The sequence below is a fragment of the Bos taurus genome, chromosome 8, assembly GCF_002263795.3.
Source record: "Bos taurus isolate L1 Dominette 01449 registration number 42190680 breed Hereford chromosome 8, ARS-UCD2.0, whole genome shotgun sequence".
Classification (NCBI taxonomy): domain Eukaryota; kingdom Metazoa; phylum Chordata; class Mammalia; order Artiodactyla; family Bovidae; genus Bos; species Bos taurus.
In genome coordinates this window covers 53,743,124-53,768,451 of record NC_037335.1, presented here as the reverse complement: position 1 = coordinate 53,768,451, position 25,328 = coordinate 53,743,124, and the positions used below count along the sequence as shown (strand labels likewise).

Here is a 25,328-nt window from a genome sequence, read left to right as displayed (position 1 = left end):
ATTTTCAAAATTGTTACTGACAAATTTGTCAAAAAATAAGGAATCTCTTTTAAAAATATTCAGAAGAGAGATACCATATTTAATTTGGAGCATATTATTATAGTGACATTCAAGTTTATCCCGTATATTTTTTATCATTTAAAGTAATGGATTATATCCTGTTTATGAATTTATTATTGTTCTGCAACCAGAGATGGGATCCTGAAGTTAAGTATAAAAGGAATTTAGCAATTACAAAGTATAATTATAAACAAATGGGCATCATTTTCTTAAGTCTTTCATATAAATCAGTCATGCAAGAGAAGGATGTTTCGTGGATAATCCCCAAGGATTAGAGACACATCAGAAAGTTTCCCAGAAAATGACTCTTTCCAATATACACATTCTTTCCTTCCCTGATAAACTTCCCTGTTCCTCCTCTTCATATAACCCTTTTCTTCCCACAAGTTGGTAAACTTTCAGGCAGGGATCATATCCTGGGGACCTTCATTTCCTCAGCTCCCATCAAGATAGTTGTTGAATTTCAGAATGACCTTGCGTTTTTTCATGGTAGGAAAGGAACCATGGAACTTTTACAAACACTAGTCTCTTTGTTGTCTTGCTTTTCACTGAACACCATCAGAAGCCTGTTTCTTCCATTAAAGATATTGTGTCACAATCATCTGTTAATAAGGGACCACTCCCTCTGTTTGCCCTGGATTAGAGTGAATTCCAGGGCCTGAAAGCTTGATACTGATAGGCATAAAACGGATATACCAATTATATCATTCAGTGGCCAGGCCCTAAAAGAATATTAGGAAGCACATCAACTCAATGAAGTTAAATGGATACTGCCTTTCCTTTCTGTGTTGTCTTTACATTCATCAGAGGCATGTTAATTCAGAATTTGGTTCTTGCACAATGCAGGCCCCTAATAACCCAGAGAGGTAGTTACATGAAGATGGGTACCTAACAACCCCCATCCTCTTTTGTTTTCTCCTAGAAGGTATAACCTACCTTTCTAACCACTACAGTGTTTTCTATAAAATAGTTTTAATTGGGGTCACATGTTGAGCAATTGCTATGTTCCAGTCCCTTGGTGGAGTATTGGTGACCAGCCACTGACAAAGGGAGTCATGGTCCCTGACCCCATGGAGTTTGAGAACCCTAAATGGGCAATCATCTGTGGGGAAAATGTTGAGTTTTTTTTTTTTTTTTAAGCAGTTATAAAGTTTTCAATTATTAAGTGTCTCAAAGCAGTGACAAGTGATTAAATCCCCATGAATGGATTGGAGTAAAATGAGTTTAATCGACTAAACGTCCCATTTTCTAGCACAATCCTAAATAAGTGTTCACTCCTAGACAGTTAAATAAGTCCCATGTGAACCATGGAGTTTTCTCTCTCTGACATCAGGAAAGAGCTACTACCAGCCATTTGTTACATACACATTGCCTTGGAAATGTACCTTGTACCTGTCACCATAGCAACACCCCAAGAATGACCTCAGCAGCCACTCAAAATCATTCCTACAAAACAAATTATAGCTATAATTAACTCTCCGAATTTACTCTGCAATATAAGTTTGTCCAGACCTCAGTGTTTCTCTGTTACAGGTTAAATGAATGGAATAATCCAGCATGAACCCATCCCTCCCATATTCCATCAAAATTTTCCTCCCAAATAGGAGGTGCTTCGGTGGAAAGTGCAATTCAGTTAAGAGATTATTCCATTGTTACCTCTTCTCAGAATGAGATGAGAATCAACAAATGAGCATGCACTAGTCTTATCGTGCTAGAATTCCATTTCTAAAGGAATAGAGTGGCTTTTTTCCCTAAACAAATGTGAAATGCAGGAGGTGCTGTGAGTCCCTCCCAAGTCCTGAAGCCCGGGATGAGGGGGCCACATGGGATTGAGGCTAATGCAGGTAGAAGCTGTCCACATTGGCCTCTCTTTGGCAGTGAAAGATGCTCATCTAGGCACGTTTTGCCAGTTCCTCCAATTATCTGCAACAGGTCTTCAGTCCTGGTATAGCTTCTGAGCCACCCAGATCTTCCTGTAGGAGAAGGGAGTTCATATGTCTTTTGTTTGGTTGGAGGGTTTGTTGTTGTTCTGTTTTTCTAGTCTTGTTTTGGGGTGTTCTAGGTTGAATTTTGTTTGACTTGGTCCCAGTTCTAGATAATGTATGTTGCAACTAGCAGACCTTGATACCAGTTCCTTTTGTGTGTTTTTTTTTTCTTTTGTTGGACTACATCAGTGAATTGGACCTTTCTTTCCACCATCCAACTGAAGCAAGACAACAAGAATGTCAGACAAGAAGTGCAGTTTGCTTTCAGCTAATTGGAAATGTATGAGAATCTTTAATGACCATTTCCTTGCCTTGAAATATTTTGAAACCTGGGCAATGAATGGACAGAATAGAGCCTAGCAAGCAGCAGGCGCCCAGTATAGGCTAATTGTTAGGTTGATGTTGTTACTATCTGAACTATGCTTATATTGAAAGGTAGCAAAAGAAAGATGAAGGGGGAAAATATTCTTGCAAGTGTGAATGCTTCAGATACTTAGCTACTATCTCAGTAGTGCCCGAGGTTCAGGAAGACACACCACTGACAGTACTTTTAGGGCAACCTCTGAACTCAGGTCAGTGGCTTTCAGTCGCAGATGTGTATCCTGACTCTCTCTTACTCCAACATGTTTTTCCCAGAGCTCAGTTCCCCTTCTGAATTGGAGAGAGAGACCTGCAAGGTTCTCACTTGCAGTGTGACAGGAAATCTCCCACTTCATATGCTGGTTCTTTCAATTCTGTGCAAAGTGCATGCGCCTGCATGCTAAGTCACTTCCGTCGTGTCCAGCTCTTTGTGACTGCATGGACTGTAGTCCTCCAAGCTCCTCTGTCCGTGGGGATTCTCCAGGCAAGAATACTGGAGTGGGTCGCCATGCCCTCCTTCAGGAGATCTTGCCATGCCTTCAGGGCATCCATGACTCAAGGATCAAACCCACATCTCTTATGTCTCCTGCGTTGGCAGGCGGGTTCTTTATCATTAGTGCCACCTGGGAAGCCCTCTGTGCAAAATGCACATTTAAAAACAAAGTGGCAATGCGTGTTCTGTTGAGTTCATCTTCAAGAAGCAGAAAGCCACAATTTCTCTTCCCACTGGAACACATGAACACCTTGTGTACAAGACTTGGTCACTTTCTGTTCTGACCTCTGGATAAGGTGAAGTGAGTAGAAGTGGTTTATTGGGCAGCTTGTTTCTAAACAAGCTTGCCAATGGGAACTGGAAGTTCTCTGATTCCTCTCAATTAAAGTTTTGTAAATGATAGTTAAATAAATGATGATCTTGCAGATTTCAAAATGTATGTTCATTTCAAGTTTTTCAAATTAGTGCCTGGTAAATCAGAATACTCCATTATACAGAGTAACCAGTTATATTTACATTTATGGAGTGATGAGCTGGTTTATCTGTAGAATGAGATACAGGCCAGCTCCCAAAACATTGACTCATTAACCCCATCAGGCACCTCCAAGACTGTGCCAAGAAATTGCCTCAAATTTGGAGTCCAGTCCATTTTTAGACTTCTTTCCTGCCTCTCAAGCTCATATTCTCCCAGCCTCTCCCTCCTTTTGTCCCCTAGCTACTTTTGTAATAATTAAAAGTATCAGGCTGGTTCCTATCAGTCAGCAGAGAGCTAATTGCCAGCTAGAGCATCATTGATGTGTTTGAGGTAAGGCCACTAGAATACTCATTAGTTGTTTTGTATTAAAAATTTCTAGACTAATACTTTTTTGTCTTAAAGAATTGATACAGCTGCAAAAAGGTGGTAATTTATTTCTTTGTTAAAGCCAGACCTAGCTCTAGTGTTTTAGGATCCCATGAATCTTAGAGACTTAATATGGTATTTTTTTCACTACTCAGTTTCAAATTTAACTGTATCATTGATATGGAAACACCACTAGTAAGAAGGATATTTGAATAATGTTAAAACTAACTCTCAGCATAGGAAATCATCCATCCAATCCGCAAATAATCACGAAGTACTATTTGCCAGGCACTCGTTTAGGTAGTAAGGAATAACTGAGGGTGAGACAAAGTCTTTATCCTGGATAGGTCATGTCAACTGAGTATTCCTGCTCTTGCTAAGTTATGCCTCACACCAGACATTCCCTGTTCTGTGTCTCAGAACTCACTCTGTCTTGTTCATGGGCATAAAGGTACTGAGGATATAGTCTCTTTCGTGTCTATAATGGTTCTACCTTTTCTTTAAATCTTATTCACATGTTAGTTACTTTCTGTCTATCCTTTGTAGTTGCATGTTTTGAAATCTTATCTGTGCTCCATCCCTTTTAGGGCCAAAGGGAATATAGGGTCTCTTTGAAATCATGAGGATACCATGTAGAACAGTTATATTTACCTGTTTCTCATCAGTTATGTGATTTCTCACCAATTATGTGATTCTCACAGTTGCAAATATTTTTGTAATTTTAGAGAATAAAATATAACATTTTTGAAATGACAAAACTCTACTGATAGAGAACATATGTGTGGTTGCCAGGGGTTAGAATTGGGATAAGTAACACAAAGAAGTTTTTCTGATAGCAGAACAATTCTGTATCCTGATTGTCGTGGTGACTGCACAGATCTTTATGTGAAATAAAATTTCATAGTTGTATATACCCTCCAAAAATGTGTGTGTGTGTGTAAAAATTGACGAAATCTAAATAACGTCTGTAGTTTAGTTAATATTATTGGATCAATGTCAGATTCCTGGTTTTGATAATGTACTATGGTCACATAAGATGTTTTGGGGGAAATTAAATAAGGGCACAGGAGAATTCTCTGTAATATTTTTGCAGCTGCTTGTGAGCCTAAAATTATTTCACAGTGAAAAAGCTTTTTTTTTTTTAATGGAGAAGTGTTATATAAGCAGATAAATTTAAAGTTTAGGTGTGATGATTCTATACACTGGGAATATCTGGCCTTAGATATTGATGCCTCAGTAGCTAGAAATCTTGTGGCTTCACATTAATTGTGAATGACTCAAACTTTGGATAGAGTTGAGGCCATAGTATACTCTTGTCTTATAAGGAAATACATTCCAGGAAAGGACTCTGGTGTTCTGTAAAAAAGAAAAAAAAAAAAAAAAGCATCCTGACCTTATGTGTCACTCTCTTATCTGTTTATTTATACAAATAACATTTGTGTAAATAATTCAAAAGCTATTTGCTTAAAACTTCAATCACCAGACCTGCTAAACAAGTAGAGGGCAGGAGACTGATTTAATTCTTTTCTTCTCCCCCTTTACTTTTGGTCTGGGTTCTGTTTGATTGTAAGAGAAGAAATGAGAAATACTGTGAACCGTACCGTCATAGATGGACAACCTTGCTCTGACTTGCGGAAGGTTGACTGCATCTGTCACTTTGTGATTTTCTCTTTCTTTTCTCTTAGGATGCATTGTTTCCCTTCCTTCTCCACCAGCAGGCCATGTGTGATGGTGTCACTGATGTTCTTACTGTGTCTTCCCTCCTCCAGCTATCTTAATGACTTGGACCGCGTTGCCGACCCTGCCTACCTGCCTACGCAACAAGATGTGCTCAGAGTTCGAGTCCCCACCACAGGGATCATCGAATACCCCTTCGACTTACAAAGTGTCATTTTCAGGTAGTAACTGAGTCCATAAAATCCACTTCCGAGCTCTTAAACACCTAGAGCACGTTGGTGAATATATATTGAAATCATGTATAGATTTTAAAACAATAACACCTTTATACCAATTATTATCATTAGATACACAAATGAAGTAATGTGTCCCTGAGAGAGGAAGTAGAAGAAAAATTCATGAACAGGTTTCTTATTTCAGATTAAATCACTTAGAAATCAGTGAAATCAAAATAAGTTGCTTTAAAAATTTAAAACTACATGGTTTTGAAACTGCATTGATTAACCTAGCCTAAATTTACATAGGAAAATAGAATGAAAATTTATTAATTTCTCCTTCACTACTGCTATTCTTTCTGGGTCTTCAGCAGAAGTAGTCTAATTTTTTTCAAGATGAGAAAAAATAAGACTGCTTTCATTTAACCTCTTATTACACAATCACTCAGATGTACTTTTAGTTAGAATACAAGCCACATGGTACATGGAGGAATGAAACCGTGTGAATATGTTTTTGGGTCTAGAAAGTTGAGTTACTTGGAAGAACCCATCCCATTTAAGGCAGCTACATAGAACACAGGGTTGTGAAGTGGGAGTTAATGTAACTTCTATGGTAACTCTGCCATGTTACTCTGATAAGCGGGTCCTTCATCATCGCCTGCGAAACACTGTGTGTTTTATTCTGATCAGTCTCAGCACCTGCAGTGGCATCTGGCTGCCATACACTACTCTGTTACACATATCCATAAAGAGGGTGACACTTTGGAAAGAACTTCTGAGCATCATTTTTTTCATCAATAAAATGGTTACATTAAATGATCACTAAGGTTCCTTATATCTTCAGCATTCTGGATTAAGTTTTGAGTTCATAGCATTTAGAGATCTTTAATTTGAAACACCACATTTCCATCTGCTTCTAACCTTGCTAGAATATTTTCAGAAAACATGTAGCATTTCATGGAGATTTTCATCTCCTCTTTGCTTTATGATTAGTGAAATCTGAAACCATGTCACTATTCCATCTTGGGAGGTTGTTTCCTTCATTTTGTGCACTAGCTTTTAAAGGACATTTTTTGGTACTTCAATAAAAGTAATGACAGAATAATAGTTTCTTGCTACAATCAAAAGCATCTCATAGAGCTTAGCATGACAGGATTTCAGGGAATGAGGATTTCATATAAATGAACATATTATGCACTCAACACCAGAGAAGAGCCAGCATTTTAATATTTATAAAGACCTAAGAATCTAGTTTTGATGTCTGTAGTTCATAGGTCTCCCTGGATCCATTGTTTTGCCCCTCAGATATCTCTTTCATGAAAACTTCTCAAAACAATCACTGAAACATCCTTGATTTCTTAATGTAGGTTTGACGCTGAGAGCCAGGAAGACACCAAGAACAACTGCAGTCTCAACACACACTTTCAGAACCCACCTCTCAAACTTTTGTACCTAAAACTCTCATTTTCTGAAAATATTTATCTTGTAAACATTGTGCACATTTTAGTCAACAGTTTGAAGAAACTTTGATTCAATATTAAGTTCTGCTAGATATTTTCATGTGTACATTAGCATTCAAGTTAATTGATATTGGTTCCTGAGCAATGAGTTAGCACAGAGTTGATGTGTAAGAAACAAATTCTTGAAATAATTCATATGGTGGCTTCTTACAGCATTTTAATTTTATACTCATGACTTCTAGCAGCATAGCAAGTTGATTTGTGCATAAGGCTTATTGCACCGTGTTGTTGGCATGATTGCACAAATTATTGTCAATATTGGAAGAAAAAAACAGCCTCAAATGCTTGAAGATCAGTGGGATTGTGTTTGCATTTACTTGAATATTAACACACTCATGTTGAAATGTATGGCATCTTACATCTTTTAAATGCCTTTGATTAACCTAGCCTAAATTCACATAGGAAAACAGAATGAAAATTTATTACTTTCTCTTTCACTACTGCTATTCATTCTGGGTAATACTTTTAGCGTCTGGATAACATTTCTAGCTTCCTTGAGAAATACATGAAGATCTTCATTCTCATTTTATAGGAAAAGAAACTGAAGACAGTATTTGCCATTAGAGCTGAGCACAAATAAAACTCATTTTATTTCTGACTCTTCTGTGCCTGGTCAAATAAAACACCCTCTTTGCTTGGCTTAGCACAGGATTTCTTTCTTTTCTTTTTCTTTTTTTACAAAGTCATAATTTTCATACATGCCAGGTAATTTTTTAGTAACTGCAATGATTTATTATGTGGAACGTCTTGACTTTGATTTTGGGTAAAAGAAAATTAGTAGATGGTCAATAAATATTAATTGAATTGACTTTGGTGACCATTCTCTTCAGAAAGTATATTTCTTAAGTTTATAAGTAAAGCTATATTTATATTGATGCTTTTCTTTATGTGCTATTAATATGAATGTTATTAACCTTGCAGAATGGTCGATGTAGGGGGCCAGAGGTCAGAGAGAAGAAAATGGATACACTGCTTTGAAAACGTCACCTCTATCATGTTTCTAGTAGCGCTTAGTGAATACGATCAAGTTCTCGTGGAGTCAGACAATGAGGTGAGTGTTCTGTGAACAGGCAATGGATTATCCTTTTAGTATCTGATACAAATAACTGATAGGGCTTGGGGTAAACTGACTTTATTGCTTTCTTGAGTACTGATTTGAGAATTTTTTAAATAACCCCAAATAACTCTGTTGTACCACTCAGAACAATAAGATGTTTGAGCAGGTCTGTGTGTTCAGGTCTAATTAGACCCTATTTGATACTTTTTACACTAGACAGAGGCTCTGAAAATGAAAATAAGCAGGAAATCCCTAGGCTAATCATCACACTATTCTATAGCCTTCTTCCTACAGGATGGAGCTAAGAGTGCTGGAGTGAGTCAGCCTGTTTTGTTTTGTTTTCATTTTGTTTGAATCATTGTTTGTGTGAGGGGTGGGTCCCAAAGAATACTCAAAATCTCTCTTGGCACATGTGAGTGATTTTGCAGCTGGGCTCTAAATCAGTTTGTTCTGGAGCCAAGAAGTGTCCTGGTGATGTGGCCTCGCTGCTCTTACAGAATTCTGGAGGCTATTGCATAACTTTATCTCTTCAAAGCACTGAGTGAATGAAAAAGCATCCTTGATATGACTGTCTGGAGAGATGATTCAGGCTTGTCATCTCCCTATTGCAGGAAATTCTAACAAGTATAAATAAGGATTTTTAGGATGATAAAGGCGCCATCATGAGTCAGAGTTGACTGTGGGGAATAATTAAGGGGCATATAAAGCTGTGACTTTGATCTGGAGTGCAGTGTGTGTATTGGGGAAATGGAGAAGACATCATTCTTTTCCTGCTAGAGGCAGAGTTTGCAGACTGACATGCCAATAGCAGATGTTAAATATCATCCTAATAGGGTAGAAAATAAAGAGAAGGACGTGAGAAATCCCCAAAGGCTGATTAAAATAAGATCTGGCATATTAAAATGTACTTCTTATTTTGTACATTTTGGGGGTACACAAGAATTCTGGCTTCTTGGTCCTTTTAAATATTTTATTTTTCTCCAGGTGTTAGTATTTCCATTAAAATACAGACCCAGTCCTCCTTAGCATTTCTTTTGTATATAAGATTGATAAAAAGTTGATGAACAAATATCCCATATGGAGATAAGTTACCTATTCATAAATTTCAAATGTTCCCTGGGTTATAAGTATATGGCTTTTGAACCAAAGAAGTTCTTTTTTTTTTTCATGTATATCTTGTTATTTAAGGGACTTCTTTTTAATAATGAGGTTTAATCACCATTTGCCTTCTGCAACACAAAGTGCCTGCAAAGTATAAGATATATGAGAATTATCACACTTTTGAGTTAAGCAGTCGCCATCAGAATTTTAGCTATGATATCTCAACATGTATTTTTATTTTTATATCTGTTTGTTATTCCATAATCTTTGGATATAATATTTTAAAGACATTACATATTTTGGAAGAACATGACAACATTTTTTACTTATTTGAATGTTGAATCAAGACAAAAGATATTTCGAGGGCTCATTCTACTATGTGCTCGATACCAGGGTATCTAAAGAGATACAGAAATGGGGGGAAAAATTGACACTGGCCTAAAGGACCTCATAAAAAGAAAGATGCCTTTGTCAGTATAGAGAGTAGGAGAAGAGAAAGTCCTTAGTTATAAAGGTCGTCATTTCTCTTCTTTAATTTGCTGTCCAGTGAAATAAAATTTTAAGATGTTTTCAGCTACACAGAAAATATAAGAAGCATGCATAATTTAATTTCTTTTGCCACTATTTACCTATAGCTAGAGGAAAACAAATGTTTACCAATACATATTTTATATAAGATAAATGCATTATATTTATAAAGAAATATATTCTGTGATTTAATGCTAATGAGTTTACCACTTCAAAACTTGCAACTCATCAGCTAATTCTAACACATAAATCCAGTTAAAGTTTCCACAGAATGAAAGTTTCCACAGTAACTTGCCATTCAATGTATAGGTACGTATGTACATCTAAAAATACATCAGTTTCTTGATTCCTGTGGTGATGTCTTATGCTGCAAATTAAAATAATAAATCGATTACTATTCATTAGGACTCCCTAATCACTTGTGCATACTTTTTAAGCCTACCTTGTAATTTTATGGTGTTCTTTTCTCAAACATCAAGTCAAGTCTGATTGATAGTACTAGAGATAGTCTTAAATATAATAAGAAAAAATAATACTGCTCATTAATTTCTTCATCCATGTTATCCATAGTCATCACTGTTGGTAATTGGGAAACACTATCAAAAGTATTTTTAAATGTCAGGATGTAGTCCATTATTCTTTTTTATATTCCAGTTAGAATAATATATGAAAATGTCATTGCCTCTCTACTTTCTTAAATCTTTAACAAAACTCAGAACTATAGAATTCTACTTTCCCCACATTTTTAGTATTTGGTGAGACAAAGCTGGAATAAACTCCTAAAACATTGTGTTCTTTTGAAATCTGATGTTCATAACTCTAATCCAAAGCAGACTTTGTTGTACTTCCCTTGATATATATTCATGAGAAAAAAGTGGGAATGGATGCTGACAGTTGCTTTTTATCTTGGGGAACTGTGGAAAACGCATTGCAGACCACTAGCAAAAGCACTTAAAGGATGTATTTTATTTTAGGTTATTGCTTTGGCTTTTAATATTTTAAAGCTTTATGTATTCATCCTCAGAATTTTTATGTCGATATGCTTTTGTCTGTCTAGATTCTGTCTTCCAAGAGTTTGGGGAATGAATTTCTTTATTTTTTTTCTTGGAAGAAGGAAATATGTGGTCAAACAGTGGGTGAGCATAATCAGGGTTGTAGAGCTGTGTTGATTTCCATATTCCTTTTGCTGTCGTGGTTTCCCTGTGAGAGCATACCAGCATGGACCCAGCTGTTCTGCTGTAATCCTTTCACATGTACATTATTTCAGTGTCCATGAAAGTCCAGAAAACACAATAAAGCATTTGCATAACATAGTTCAGGTCATCAGTGTGGATCCAAACTCCATCTTTTAATCCTGTTTTTGTGGTTCTCTGTTATGTGAATATCTGAGCACTAATATGTTGTTGTTTCTCAGATACTCACTCAGGGACTGTCTTAACAGACCAAGCTTTTTATAGAATCACAAAAACTCGGACTCTTTTTCTCCAACACTTCTTTTTTGAGTGTATGCTTCTCAGTTCAGTTCAGTCGCTCAGTCGTGTCTGACCCTTTGCGACCCCATGGACCACAGCACTCCAGGCCTCCCTGTCCATCACCAACTCCCAGAGTTTACCCAAACTCATGTCCATCGAGTCGGTGATGCCATCCAACCATCTCATCCTCTGTCGTCCCCTTCTCCTCCTGCCCTCAATCTTTCCCAGCATCAGGGTCTTTTCAAATGAGTCAGCTCTTCGCATCAGGTGGCCAAAGTACTGGAATTTCAGCTTCAACATCAGTCCTTCCAATGAACACCCAGGACTGATCTCCTTTAGGATAGACTGGTTGGATCTCCTTGCAGTCCAAGGGACTCTCAAGAGTCTTCTCCAACACCACAGTTCAAACGCATCAATTCTTCGATGCTTAGCTTACTTTATAGTTCAACTCTCACATCCATACGTGACTGCTGGAAAAATCTCAGCCTTGACTAGACGGACCTTTGTTAGCAAAGTAATGTCTCTGCTTTTTAATATGCTCTCTAGGTTGGTCATAACTTTTCTTGAAGGAGTAAGCGTCTTTTAATTTCATGGCTGCAATCACCATCTGCAGTGATCTTGGAGCCCAAAAAAATAAAGACTGCCACTATTTCCACTGTTTCCCCACCTATTTGCCATGAAGTGATGGGACCGGATGCCATGACCTTCATTTTCTGAATGTTGAGCTTTAAGCCAACTTCTTCACTCTCCTCTTTCACTTTCAAGAGGCTCTTTAGTTCTTGACTTTCTGCCATAATGGTGGTGTCATCTGCATATCTGAGGTTATTGATATTTCTCCCAGCAATCTTGATTCCAGCTTGTGCTTCATCCAACCCAGTGTTTCTCATGATGTACTCTGCATATAAGTTAAATAAGCAGGGTGTGTATGCTTCTAAATTACATTAATCCTCTTGAAATGGTCACAATAAATTATGTTTTAGTTTTATTAAAATATTGAGATAGTTTCCTATATCCCAGGTCCTCCTTTGCACCAAGATGGATTCCCCAATATTGGTTCCCATAAACATTTATTCTTCAAATGTGATTCTTAGCGTTGCTTAATTGATTAAAAAAAAAAACGTAAAAGGAGAGCGTAGACATTTGTAATACCTTAGCACTTAATGTCTGTTCAAAACTTGTTTAAACCATTACTTATTTGGATCTCACTGGCTGGCCTCCTGTGCAGAGATCAGGTTTGCTGAGAATGGAGAGATTAAGGCCATGGGCAAGATCATTCAGGGTCCCATTCCCCTGCCCTTCTAGACCAGCTTTCTTTCCCCTGCTTCACAGTGTCTTCCAGAAGTTAGGGACGAGCTCAGAGAAAAAGCAAGAGGAGCTATAACATGTAGCCAGGAACACAGAGGTAGAATGAAAATACTGACCCTGCAAGGCATTGAAACCACTCTTTTCCATCTCTAAGCTCTTGTTATACTCGTAGTAGATCAGCCAGAGATCCTTCACCAATCATTCAGTTTCTGTATTGCTCTTGTGATTTTAAACTATCTTCAAACAGTCTAAAATGTGCGTTTCCTTCAGATATTTCTCCTCTGTGAAGTCTTTCAGTTCAGTTCAGTCGCTCAGTCATGTCCTACTCTCTGCAACCCCATGAACCACAGCACACCAGGCCTCCCTGTCCATCACCAACTCCCAGAGTCTACCCAAACTCATGTCCATCGAGTCGGTGATGCCATCCAACCATCTCATCCTCTGTCGTCCCCTTCTCCTCCTGCCCTCAATCTTTCCCAGCATCAGGGTCTTTTCAAATGAGGCCAAAATATTGGAGTCTCAGCCTCAGCATCAGTACTTCCAATGAACACCCAGGACTGATCTCCTTTAGAATGGACTGGTTGGATCTCCTTGCAGTCCAAGGGACTCTCAAGAGTCTTCTCCAACACCACAGTTCAAAAGCATCAATTCTTCTGCTCCCAGCTTTCTTTATAGATTAAAAATTTCTTTATAAATTTTTTCATATTTATATGAAGTCTTTAAATAAAGCCATTTTGAAATTATTCAACTGCAACCAAAGCCTGAACATTTTCTTTGAAAGTGTGAAGCACATGCTTTGTTCTGCTCTAAAAACTCCAAGTGAAGTTTGGAAATTTTTCTCAGATAAAATTTTCCTCTGGGGGGAGGAAACTGACTAAAAATTGAGGAGAAGAAACCCAAACTCCAAAAGTAAGAGCTAAAGTTAAGGTATCCAATCTTGGCGGGATTGGTTCTAACCTGCCTTTATCCACTCTCAATCAAATTATGAAGTCAGAAACTACATCTTGCTCCTCAGTCATTAGTATAGTTATCTCTGAGTCATGGCCTGATTAATAGGAATATCCCTGAAAGATGTCCTACTTAAAAAAAAAAAATTAACCCCTTTCCCATTTCCTCATTCCTTTGTTCACTTTCAGCCACTTGTTTCTTTTCTAAATGCCATCACACACCCTTTTCATTCTCTGTTTGCTTATTATTTTGCTCCTTCTTAATTTCTTTGTTCTCAATGCTTGAAGGGAGCCAGGAGGAAGTGTTCTGATCACCGTTTATGAGTCTGAACCAGAGGCCTGAACTTGGTGCTGGTAAGGGTGTGGGGAAGTAGATACACAGGGATACTTTCTGTGTGGATGTATATTGCAGATCTTTTAAAGACTTTACATGCAACCTGTATTAGTATAACCTCTGAAATAGTTTTTTATTAATTTAATGGAAAATATTGTAAAATACTATATTTGGTATAATCTGATTTCTGTAATCGCAACAAATTGCATATATATGTAAGTATTATATAGAGAAGGTTATTAGCATCCACCCCTTCCCCTGAAAAAAGAAAGGAAACAGAAGATTTTCTACCAAGACCAAAGTGTAAACAGTGATTGTCACTGTTGCTAGGTGATAGCATTACAAATAAGTAAAATGATAATTTTTTTAAGTAAAATAAAATAAGGCATCAGATTGGAACTTTAGTTCTGCTGTCTACCAACTTTGTTCATTTTTCTTTTGAATTATCTTTTTTTTTTTTTTTACTAATTTTGGAAGTTGCTTATATTCTTGGGTTTGAGCCTTTTGTTATGTGTATTTCCAACGTCTTATTCTACTCTGTAGCTTGCCATTTATTCTCTTAATGATATCTTTTGATCAACAGAAATTATAAACTTTAATAAATATATATTAGATTTTTCCTTTATATTAATATTATATGCGTCTCTCTGTGTGTATATCTGCTTGTGTGTGTGTACATAATCACATACACACAGTAGGATAAAATAAATCACCTAAAAAATCTGGTTGAAAAGACAGTAAGGATTGGAGAGTGAGATTAAGAATTGAAATAAAACCACACAATTAGGTAGCTTTCCAGTGGTAGTTCATAGATTTAGTCAAGTGTCTCTTAGTAACCAATAAAAGGAAGTAATCATAGTCTGTTACAGGGTTCACTTTGTCTATTTAAAAAAAAAAGTTTCTCCTGGGACAGAGCCCTCCAAGTGACTGTTCCAGCAACTTTGTACAGAGATGCTGCAGGAGGTCGTAAATTGTATCTGTAAAATACTCTTCCGGGAAACCAAATATCAGAATTTCTAAAGCCAGTTTATCTCAGTGTAAGTCAGTGTTGTAACATCAAAGTTTGTGACAGGCCAGTAACATGAAGTCTAAATACATAACTTGATGTAAGAATAAAACCAAAAATGGTCAGTAAAGTAGATTTTGTTTACCTTTGTTTTTATAAACTATTTCAGTGATACAGTAAAATTCTCCATGTGTGGTTTGTCTTTTCACTTTATCTTAGAGAAGAGTTTTTATCATAATGTGGTCAACTCACTCTTGGCTTTTACTGATCATATTATTGTATTTTCTTCAGGAATTAACTTTATCCCATAGAATATGATGATTTATCCCATAGAATATGATGAATACAAGCTGTGTATTTAGACTTCATGTTATAGGAATTAACTATACCCCATAGAATATGATGATATATCCCATATTTTCTAGTAAAATTTAAAAGATTTTTGCTTTTCCTAGGTTTTTTATACACCTCTAGTTGATTTTTGTGTGTGATAGGAAGTAAAGATTTGATATACTCTTGCCATATTTCTGTTCAGTTGATCCAGTATCACTTATGGAATGATAATATCCATCATCCATATCCACTGATGTTTTCTTACCTTTTTAATTATTGAAAGATACACATATATATAAAGAAAAGTACACAGATTTTTAAAATGTACTGCATATTGGTTTATCACAAAGCATCTGTGTGTCCAACACCCCTGTCAAGAAATAGACCATTGCTTTTTGCAAGACCACCTGCCTCTCCGCCAGCAGGTAACCACTGTTCTGTCATGTCGTCTTAGCTTTTCTCTTTAGTTTTAATGCTTTAGTATGTATCACTGAACACCACAGTTTTTACTAGTGTTTAACTTTTAAACAAAGGGAGTCAAATAGTGTGTTTTTTGACCTTTATACAGATGAAATGCTATTTGTGTAAACTTTGATATCTGGCTTCTTTTGTTCAGTGTTACATTTGTAAGGTATGTGTATTTTATATAGTTCATTCATCATCAATACATTGCCAAATAGTACTCTGTTGCCTAAAAATACCACAAATTGTTTATCCATTCTACTAAGCATAGACTTTTTGTGTGTTTCCAATAGGGGAATATTACAAATCATGCTACTGTGAATATTCCTGTAAAAGTCTCTTTGTGCACCTTGGTTTGCATTTCTGTTGCCTATCTATGTAGGAGTAGAATTGAAGGCACCTAGGGAATACATATCTTCAACTTTAGTAGATAAGTATTATAAATATAATATAAAGTATAATATAAATATAATATAAAGTATTTGGAAAATATAAGTATTTTCCAAAGTGAATGAACCAATTTACAGCCCCACCAGCCATGCCTGAAAGTTCCTGTCGCTTCCCATCTTTGCCAACCCTTGATATTGTCGTGTTAGCGCTTTTGGTGGCCGTAGACCTGAGCTGAAGTGCCTGCAGGGGCATTGGACATACCCTCACTCCTAGTGCATAGCCTGCGAGATCCCTCATGGTTCACTGAGCCTCATCCCTTGAAGTCTCTCAGCTGCCATCTCCAGAATCAGCAAATAACTCCTTGGGAAAGTAGCCCCCAAACCTGGGCTCATTCCTCCAGACTTGTCCCTCCCCAAATCCTGACCTGTATTTCTTCACTACTTTGTAGCTCTTCAAGGACGTTAAACGGATGTTTTTGTTTTTGTTTTTGTCAGCTCTTTCGATAGTCCTCCTTCACACTGATATTAGTGACATAGGAGATGTGCATCAAGTTTTATTACAGGCCTGAGTCTTCCTCTGGGCCCTCTATTTTATCTATTTACTACTCCTGTAGCAATATAGAAGTTATAAAATCACTAGTTTACATATCTAGAGCATCAAATCTACCTATCTCATTGTTCTTCAGAATTTTCTTGGGTATTCTTGGTCCTTTAGTCTTTCACTTGAATTTTAAGATCAGCCTATCAAATTCCAAAACACAAATTTGGTTGGGACTTTAATAAACATATAAGTAAATTTGAGGTTTGTTTCTCAACTTTATTAAATGTCACCATCCATAAATATGACATTGTATAGCTCACCATTTATTGTTTAGAATGCTGCTTTTGTCCTTGAAGTGGCCAGTTTTTATAAATGTTCCATATGTGCCTGAAATTGTGGTTTCTTATTTTGCGGTGCAAAGTTCTAACATTATGTATGTTAGAACCATTCCATCCCCACTTTGCCAGGGTACCATTTTGACTTCTAACATTGTAGCTTAATTTTGCCTATTTTGAACTTCATATAAATGAAAGTAAATTCTTTTGTGCTACCTTCTTGTGTTCAGGATAAGTTTATTAGATAAATCCATGTTGTGTGTAGCTGCAGTTTTTCATTTTGATTACGGTATATTATTCAGTCGAATGAATATATCACAGGTTATCTTTCCATCCTATTTTTGATGGATAGCTAAGTGGTTTTCTCTTTGGGACTGTTGCAAATAATGGTAATATGAATATTCTTCTCATATTTTTGTCTTATATATGCCTCATTGTCTCTTGGATAGAAGTAGAATTGATCATTCACAAGGAATGTGTATATTCAACTGTACTAGATACTGCCTGTATTCATTTCCTAGGGCTGCTATAACAAATCACCATAGATTTGGTGGGTTACAACCAGAGACATTTACTAGCTCGTAATTCTGGAGGTTAGAAGTCTAAAGTCAATGTATCAGCAGGCTGAAATCCCTCTGAAGGCTATAGGGGAGGATCCCTTCTTTTTCTCATCCTGTCTCTGCCTGTCTTCACATGGCCTTCTCTTCTGTGTCTGTGTTCTCTGCTGTCTTATAAGGACTCATGTCATTGGATTTAGGGCCTAGTAGATAATCCGAAATGATCTCAAGATCTTTAACTTCATTATAGTCACAGACTCTTTTTCCAAATCAACTTGCCTTCACAGGTTCTAAGGGATACAACATGGACGTACCTTTTGAGGGGGTCACCATTCAACCCACTTAGGCTACCAGTTTGCACTTGGAAAACAGCAGTATATGTGTGTTCCAGTTGATCAGTATCTTTGCCAGCATAGATATTGTCAACTTTTTAACTTTAGTCATTATATTAGGTGTGTAGTAGCATCTCTTTGTGGTGTCAGTTTGCATTTCCCTGATTATAATGAGTTTGAGTTCTCTGTATATTTCTTTACCATTGTATGTTCTCTTTTTGAAGAGCCTATTCACTTCTATTGCCAGTTTTATATTGATCTGCCTTTTTGGAAAAACATTAACATAGAGTTCTTTTTATATTCTTTTTTTTTTCTTTCTATACTCTTGATGCAAGTTCTTTGTAAGTTATCTGTATTGCAAGTAACTTCTGCTACTCATTGACTTGCTTTTGTATGTCCTTAAATAATGTGTTTTAGTATGGTTCATTCTATTGGTCTTTTAAATTTTTCTTTTACATATCCTCCATAAGGAATCTTTCCTCCCAATTGTAGTGCATAGCATGTATATTTTGGAAATGGACTTCTTAACATGACATTTGCTATAATGTTTTTGTTTTTTGATTGCTACCTGTACAGTTCCACCTTTATTTTTTGATTCTGTGTTGTTGTTCATTCAGTTATTCATGTCCTACTCTGGGACCCCATGGACTGCAGTACCCCAGGCTTCCCTGTCCTTCCCTTCATCTCCTGGAGTTTACCCAAACTCACGTCCATCGAGTCAGTGATGCCATCCAACCATCTCATCCTGTGTCATCCCCTTCTCCTCCTGCCCTCAATCTTTCACAGCATCAGGGTCTTTTCAAATGAGTCAGCTCTTCGCATCAGGTGGCCAAAGTATTGGAGCTTCAGCTTCAGCATCAGTCCTTCCAATGAATATTCAGGGTTGATTTCCTTCAGGATTGACTGGTTTGATCCCCTTGCTGTCTGAGGGAACTCTTAAGAGTCTTCTCCAGCACCACAGTTTGAAAGCATCAGTTCTTCAGTGTTCAGCCTACTTTATGGTTCAACTCTCACATCCATACATGACTATTGGAAAAACCATAACTTTGACTATATGGACCTTTTTTTAATTCTAAATTCATTTAAAAATTAAACGCTAATATTAACACCAGCATTTTAATGTTATAAACATAAGTAACCACTCGCTTGTGATTTTTCTTTGATATTAAAATAATTTGCATAGCAATTACCCATTTATGTAATTTGGGAACACTGGAGAAAATTTAAATAATTTAATATAAATTAAACTTTTATTTTAAGATATATATATTTCTTTTAGGTAAATGAAAATATATGTGTAAAGTAAAAATTACATATACTGTAGGGTAATTTGGTATATAATACACAATCATGTGTTATTAAAAATATAGTTTATATAGCTTGATTGACTCATAAAAGTATACAGAAATGAATCCCTGAAAAGAAGGGGAAAAAAGAGAAAAAATGCCCTCTTGCTTTGGGGGTAAAAAAATAAAGCCATCTGAAAAATAATATGTGTGTTCCCCTCCCCCAACTTAGTTTTTTTTTCTTTCCCCTAATATCCCACTTTGGTCATAAACTTGTCTATTTTTTAAATTCCATACTTTTATGTTTTGAGACTTTGTTATTATGTACATTATAAGTTTGCAAATTTTATTTTTCCTGTTGATTTATCCTTATTGTCATCAAGAAGATGACAGAAATGCTCTTTGCTGAAATAAAGCAGTCATGCAAGAGCAAACCAGAAGTGCTAGTGTCCTTTCTTTCAGCCTAGGTGAGTCTACCGAAGACGCTCAGTCTTTTTTTTATAAGAGGTGGGGACTGAGCAGTAGGAAGCCAGTTGGTGGCAGCATCGGGGCGAGGACAGCAATGGACAGACTATACACATGAGAGAGATTTGTTAAACTGATGACTCACTTGGGAGGGAAAGAGTATGTCAGAAGCAGAGTCCAGCCATATAGGAAGTAGAAAAGATTCTATTGCAAAGTAGTAGAAAAAATTAAGAGGTTCCCTGGTGGCTCAGATGGTAAAGAATCTGCCTACAAGGCAGGAGACTTGGGTTTGCTCCCTGGGTCGGGAAGATCCCCTGGAGAAGGTGTCACACAGGACCGCTGTGGTGTCACACAGGACCGTTTTACTAGTCTCAACCCCTCTGTGCTCGGCCTCTTCATCCTTGCTGTCTCCCTCCTGCCTGCTCGCCAGCAGCGACTGTTCTTTTCACTGTCTTCAGTAAATGTTGTGTAGTTGGGATTATACAGTATGTAGACTTATCCTATTGGCTCCTATTACTTAGTAAAATGCATTTAAAGTTCCTCCATGTCTTTTTATGGCTTCTTTTTAGTGCTGAATACTATTCCATTGTCTGGATGTACTGTAGTGTATTAATCTATTCACCTGCACAAGGACATCTTAGTTGCGTCCAAGTTTTGGCAATTACAGATAAGGCTGCTATCATCATCCATGTCCAGGTTTTTGTGTGAACCTAAGTTATCATCTCCTTTGGGTAAATACCAACGAGTGTAATTTACTGGATCATATGATAAGAGTATGTTGTTTTGTTTTTAAAAAAAAAACTACCAAACTGTCTTCCAAAACTGCAACACCATTTTGCATCTCCAGTAGCATTTTATGAAGACTGTTGCTCCACATCCTCCCCAACACTGGATGTTGGCAGTGTTCCAGATTTGAGCCATTTTAATGAGTATGTAGAGATATTTCTTTAATTCACATTTCCTAACGGCCTGTGATATGGAGCATCTTTTCATAAGCTTGCTTGTCATCTGCATATCTTCTTTGGTGAGTTGTTTGTTTAGATATTTCGCCCGTTTTTTTTTTTCTCATTGTTAGTTTTCTTACTATTGTATTTTAAAAGTTCTTTGTATATTTTAGATAACCCTCTTTATCCGTTACATCTTCTGCAAATATTTTCTCCTAGCCTGTAGTTTTTCTTATTATTTTACATTGTTCTTTGCAGAGTAGTCTTTAATCTTAATGTATTCTAGTTTATCGATTATTTCTTTCATAAATTGTGCCTTTGGTGTTATAGCTTAAAACATCATTGCAATACCAAAGTCATCTGGATCTTATCCTATGTTTTCATAGTTTTGCATTTTACTTTCAGGTTTATGATGAATTTTTTAGTTAATTTTTGTAAAAAATCTGTGTTTGGAGTCCTTTTTTTTAATGAATGGATGTCCAGTCATCCTAGCAACATTTGTTATAAAGACTATCTTTTCTCCATTTTATTGCCTTTGTTCTTTTGTCAAAGATCAGTTGACTATAATTATGTGGGTCTGTTTATGGGTTTTCTGTTTGTTCTTTCACCAATATTATCTTGATTATGACAGCTTTATAATAAGTCTTGAAGTCAGGTAGTGTCAGTCCTCCACTTTATTCTTCTTCAATATGGTGTTGTCCATTCTGGGACTTTTACTACTCCATATAAACCTGGGATCAGTTTGTTGATATCTATAAAGTAACTAGCTATGATTTTGATTGGGATTTTGTTGGATCTGTAGATCAGTAAGGAAAAACTGATATCTTGGTGTTACTGAGTCTTCCTATCTGAGAACATGAAATAGCTCTCCATTTATTTACTTCTTTGATTTTTTTCATCAAAATTTGTAGTTCTTTTCATTTAGATCTTGTACATATTTTGTTAGATTTACACCTATGTATTTTATTTTTTTCTGCTAATGTAAATGATACTGTATAATTATCATGTCATCTAGGACAAACAAAACCTTTATTTCTTCCCAAATTATATACCTTTATTTCCTTGTCTTGTCTTACTGCATTAAGTTGGCCTTCCATTACAGTGTTGAAAAATATTGGTGAGAGAGGACATTCTTGCTTTGTTTCTTGTCTGAGCCAGAAAACTCCTAGTTTCTCACCGTTAAGCATGAGGTTAGCTGTAGGACTTTTTTAGATGTTCTCTATCAAGTCAGATAAGTTCCTTTTTATTTCCAGTTTTGCTGAGAATTTTTATCATGAATAGGTATTGGATATTGTCAAATGCTTTTTTGTCATCAATCAATAGGATCATGTGATTTTTCTTTTTTAGCCCATTGATGTGATGAATTTCATTAATTGATTTTAAGGTATCAAATTATCCTTTCCTACGTGGAATAAATCCCGTTGGACATGGTGTGTACAATTCTTTTCATACATTTTTGCATTTGATTTGTTAATGTTTGTTGAGGATATTTTCGTCTTAAGTTCATGAGAGATACTGGTCTGTAGTTTTCTTTTAATGTCTTTGCTTTTGCTATTTGAGTAATGCAGTTTCATGGAACAAGTTAGAAAGTATTCCTTCTGCTTCTGCCTTCTGGAAGAGATTACAGATAACTGGCATAACTTCTCCCTTAAATATTTGATAAAATTCACTAATGAAGCCATCTGGGCTTTTTGTTTTCTGGTTTGGAAGGTTATTAACTGTTGATTCAGTTTCTTTACTGGATATTTAGATTGTCTTATTTCTTCTTGTATAAGTTTTGGCAGATAGTATCTTTCAACAAGTTGATCCATTTCATGAAGATTATCAAATTTAGGGAAATTATAATCTTTTATTATCCTCTTAATGTTCTTGAGATCTGTAATAATGTCCCTTCTTTCATTTATATCAGTAATTCGTACCTTCTCTTTTTTCCTCAACCTGGCTAGAAGTGTATCAATTTTATTTATTTATTATTATTATTAATAATCTAATGTGATCTTTTCAATGATTCAGTTTGTGGAAAACAACTAGGTAATTTCCTGATTTCAGTTTCATTGACTTCTGCCCTAATATTTATTATTTATTTTTGTCTGCTTACTATGGATTTGATTTTCTCCTTTTTTCCAGTTTTCTAAGGTGGAAGCATATGTAATTATCTTTCTTCTATCTAATCTCTTATATGATCTTTTCTAATATATGCATTCAGTGCTATAAATTTCCCTCTAAGCACTATATACTTTGCATCCCACAAAGTGTGATAATTTTTTTTTATTTAGTTCAAAATATTGTAAAATTTATCTTAAAATTTCTTTTTCCCCTTTTGTGTGTTTTTTAACCTCTACATATTTTCGGATTGTCCAGTCATGTTTCTGTTATTGGTTTCTAGTTTAGTTCTCTTGTGGTCTGAGAGCATACATTTTATCATTTCTTATATGTGTTAAGGTGTTTTATGACCCACAATGTGGTCTGTCTTATTAATGTTGAGTGTGAGTTTGAGTAGAATTTCTATTCTGCTGTTTTTGAATGAAGTAGGCAATAGCTGTCAGTTTTATTCAGTTGATTGATAGTGCTATTGAGTTCAGCTATGTCCTGATTTTTTGCCTGCTGAATTTGTCCGTTTATGATAGAAGGATGTTGTTATATCAGTTTTTACTTCATATATTGTGACACTCTAATTTTAAAGTGCAGGTTTACATTGAACTGGGGCTTCCCTGGTAGCTCAGAGGGTAAAGCCTCTGCCTGCAGTGCATGAGACCCGGGTTCGATTCCTGGATAGGGAAGATCCCCTGGAGAAGGAAATGGCAACCCACTCCAGTACCCTTGCCTAGAAAATCCCATGGACGGGGAAGCCTGGTAGGCTACAGTCCATGGGATTGCAAAGAGTTGGACACGACTGAGTGACTTCAGTTTCACTTTCATTTACATTCAAGTATTGTTATATCTTCTTGGAGAATTAAGCCCTTTATGTAATGCCCTTCCTTATTCCTGATAACTCTCCTTGCCCTGAAGTCTGCTCTGTCTGAAATTAATATAGCTACTTCAGCTTTATTTAGATTAGTATTAGTGTAGTGTATATATTGGCAACCCACTCCAGTATGCTTGCCTGGAGAATCCCAGGGACGGGGGAGCCTGGTGGGCTGCCGTCTATGGGGTCACAAAGAGTGGGACACGACTGAAGCAACTTAGCAGCAGCAGCTGCAGTGTATATATCTTCATCCATTTACCTTTAATTGACATGTGTCTGAATATTTGAAGTGATTTTCTTGTAGATAACATATCAATTCAGTTCAGTCGCTCAGTCGTGTCCGACTCTTTGCGACCCCATGAATCACAGCATGCCAGGCCTCCCTGTCCATCACCAGCTCCCGGAGTTCACTCAACTCACATCCATCGAGTCAGTGATGCCATCCAGCCATCTCATCCTGTGTCGTCCCTTTTTCCTCCTGCCCCCAAACCCTCCCAACATCAGAGTCTTTTCCAATGAGTCAACTCTTCGCATGAGGTGGCCAAGTACTGCAGTTTCAGCTTTAGCATCATTCCTTCCAAAGAACACCCAGGACTGATCTCCTTTAGAATGGACTGGTTGGATCTCCTTGCAGTCTAAGGGACTCTCAGGAGTCTTCTCCAACACCACAGTTCAAAAGCATCAATTCTTCAGCGCTCAGCTTTCTTCACAGTCCAACTCTCACATCCATACATGACCACTGGAAAAACCATAGCCTTGACTAGATGGACCTTTGTTGGCAAAGTAATATCTCTGCTTTACAATATGCTATCTAGGTTGGTCATAACTTTTCTTCCAAGGAGTAAGCGTCTTTTAATTTCACAGCTGCAGTCACTATCTGCAGTGGTTTTGGAGCCCCCAAAAATAAAGTCTGACACTGTTTCCACTGTTTCCCCATGTATTTCCCATGAAGTGATGAGACCAGATGCCATGATCTTTATTTTCTGAATGTTGAGCTTTAAGCCAACTTTTTCACTCTCCTCTTTCACTTTCATCAAGAGGCTTTTTAGTTCCTCTTCACTTTCTGCCATAAGGGTGGTGTCATCTGCATATCTGAGGTTATTGATATTTCTCCCGGCAATCTTGATTCCAGCTTGTGCTTCTTCCAGGCCAGCGTTTCTCATGATGTACTCTACATAGAAGTTAAATAAGCAGGGTGACAATATACAGCCTTGACTTACTCCTTTTCCTATTTGGACCCAGTCTGTTGTTCCATGGCCAGTTCTAACTGTTGCTTTCTGACCTGCCTATAGGTTTCTCAGGAGGCAGGTCAGGTGGTCTGGTATTCCCATCTCTTTCAGAATATTCCACAGTTTATTGTGATCCACACAGTCAAAGGCTTTGGCATAGTCAATAAAGCCGAAATAGATAACATATAATTGGTCTTATTTTTTTAATCAACTTTTATAATTTCTGTTTTTAAATTAGTATATTTAAACCAATAGCATTTAAACTGATTATTAATATGGTTGGATCAGTATCTGCCATATTTGATATTGTTTTCTATCCATTGCCTTTATTCTTTGATCCTGTTTTGTCTTCTTTTCTGTCTCTTGTGGGTTTAATTGAATATTTTATTTGAAAGCATATAGGTTGTATATATAACTTATAACAAGACAATCTTAATTCATCCCTTCCATCTCTTGTATCATTGCTGTCATTCATTCCTACTTATGTAAGAATGCATAGGCATATATATAAGCACTCATAGTCAAATACATTATTCTCTTATTATTTTGAGCAAATGGTTAACAGTTAAGATCAATTAAGAATAAGAAA

At 36.5% G+C, this 25,328-nt stretch overlaps 1 protein-coding gene across 1 annotated transcript in view; it reads left to right on the top strand.

Annotated features, from left to right (window-relative positions):
• GNAQ (G protein subunit alpha q) overlaps positions 1–25,328 on the top strand; it is a 310,505-nt gene that overhangs the window by 227,244 nt on the left and 57,933 nt on the right. The window contains 2 exon segments of the mRNA NM_001110002.1: positions 5,509–5,637; positions 8,073–8,202. Of these exon segments, the coding sequence (NP_001103472.1) occupies positions 5,509–5,637; positions 8,073–8,202 (259 nt within the window).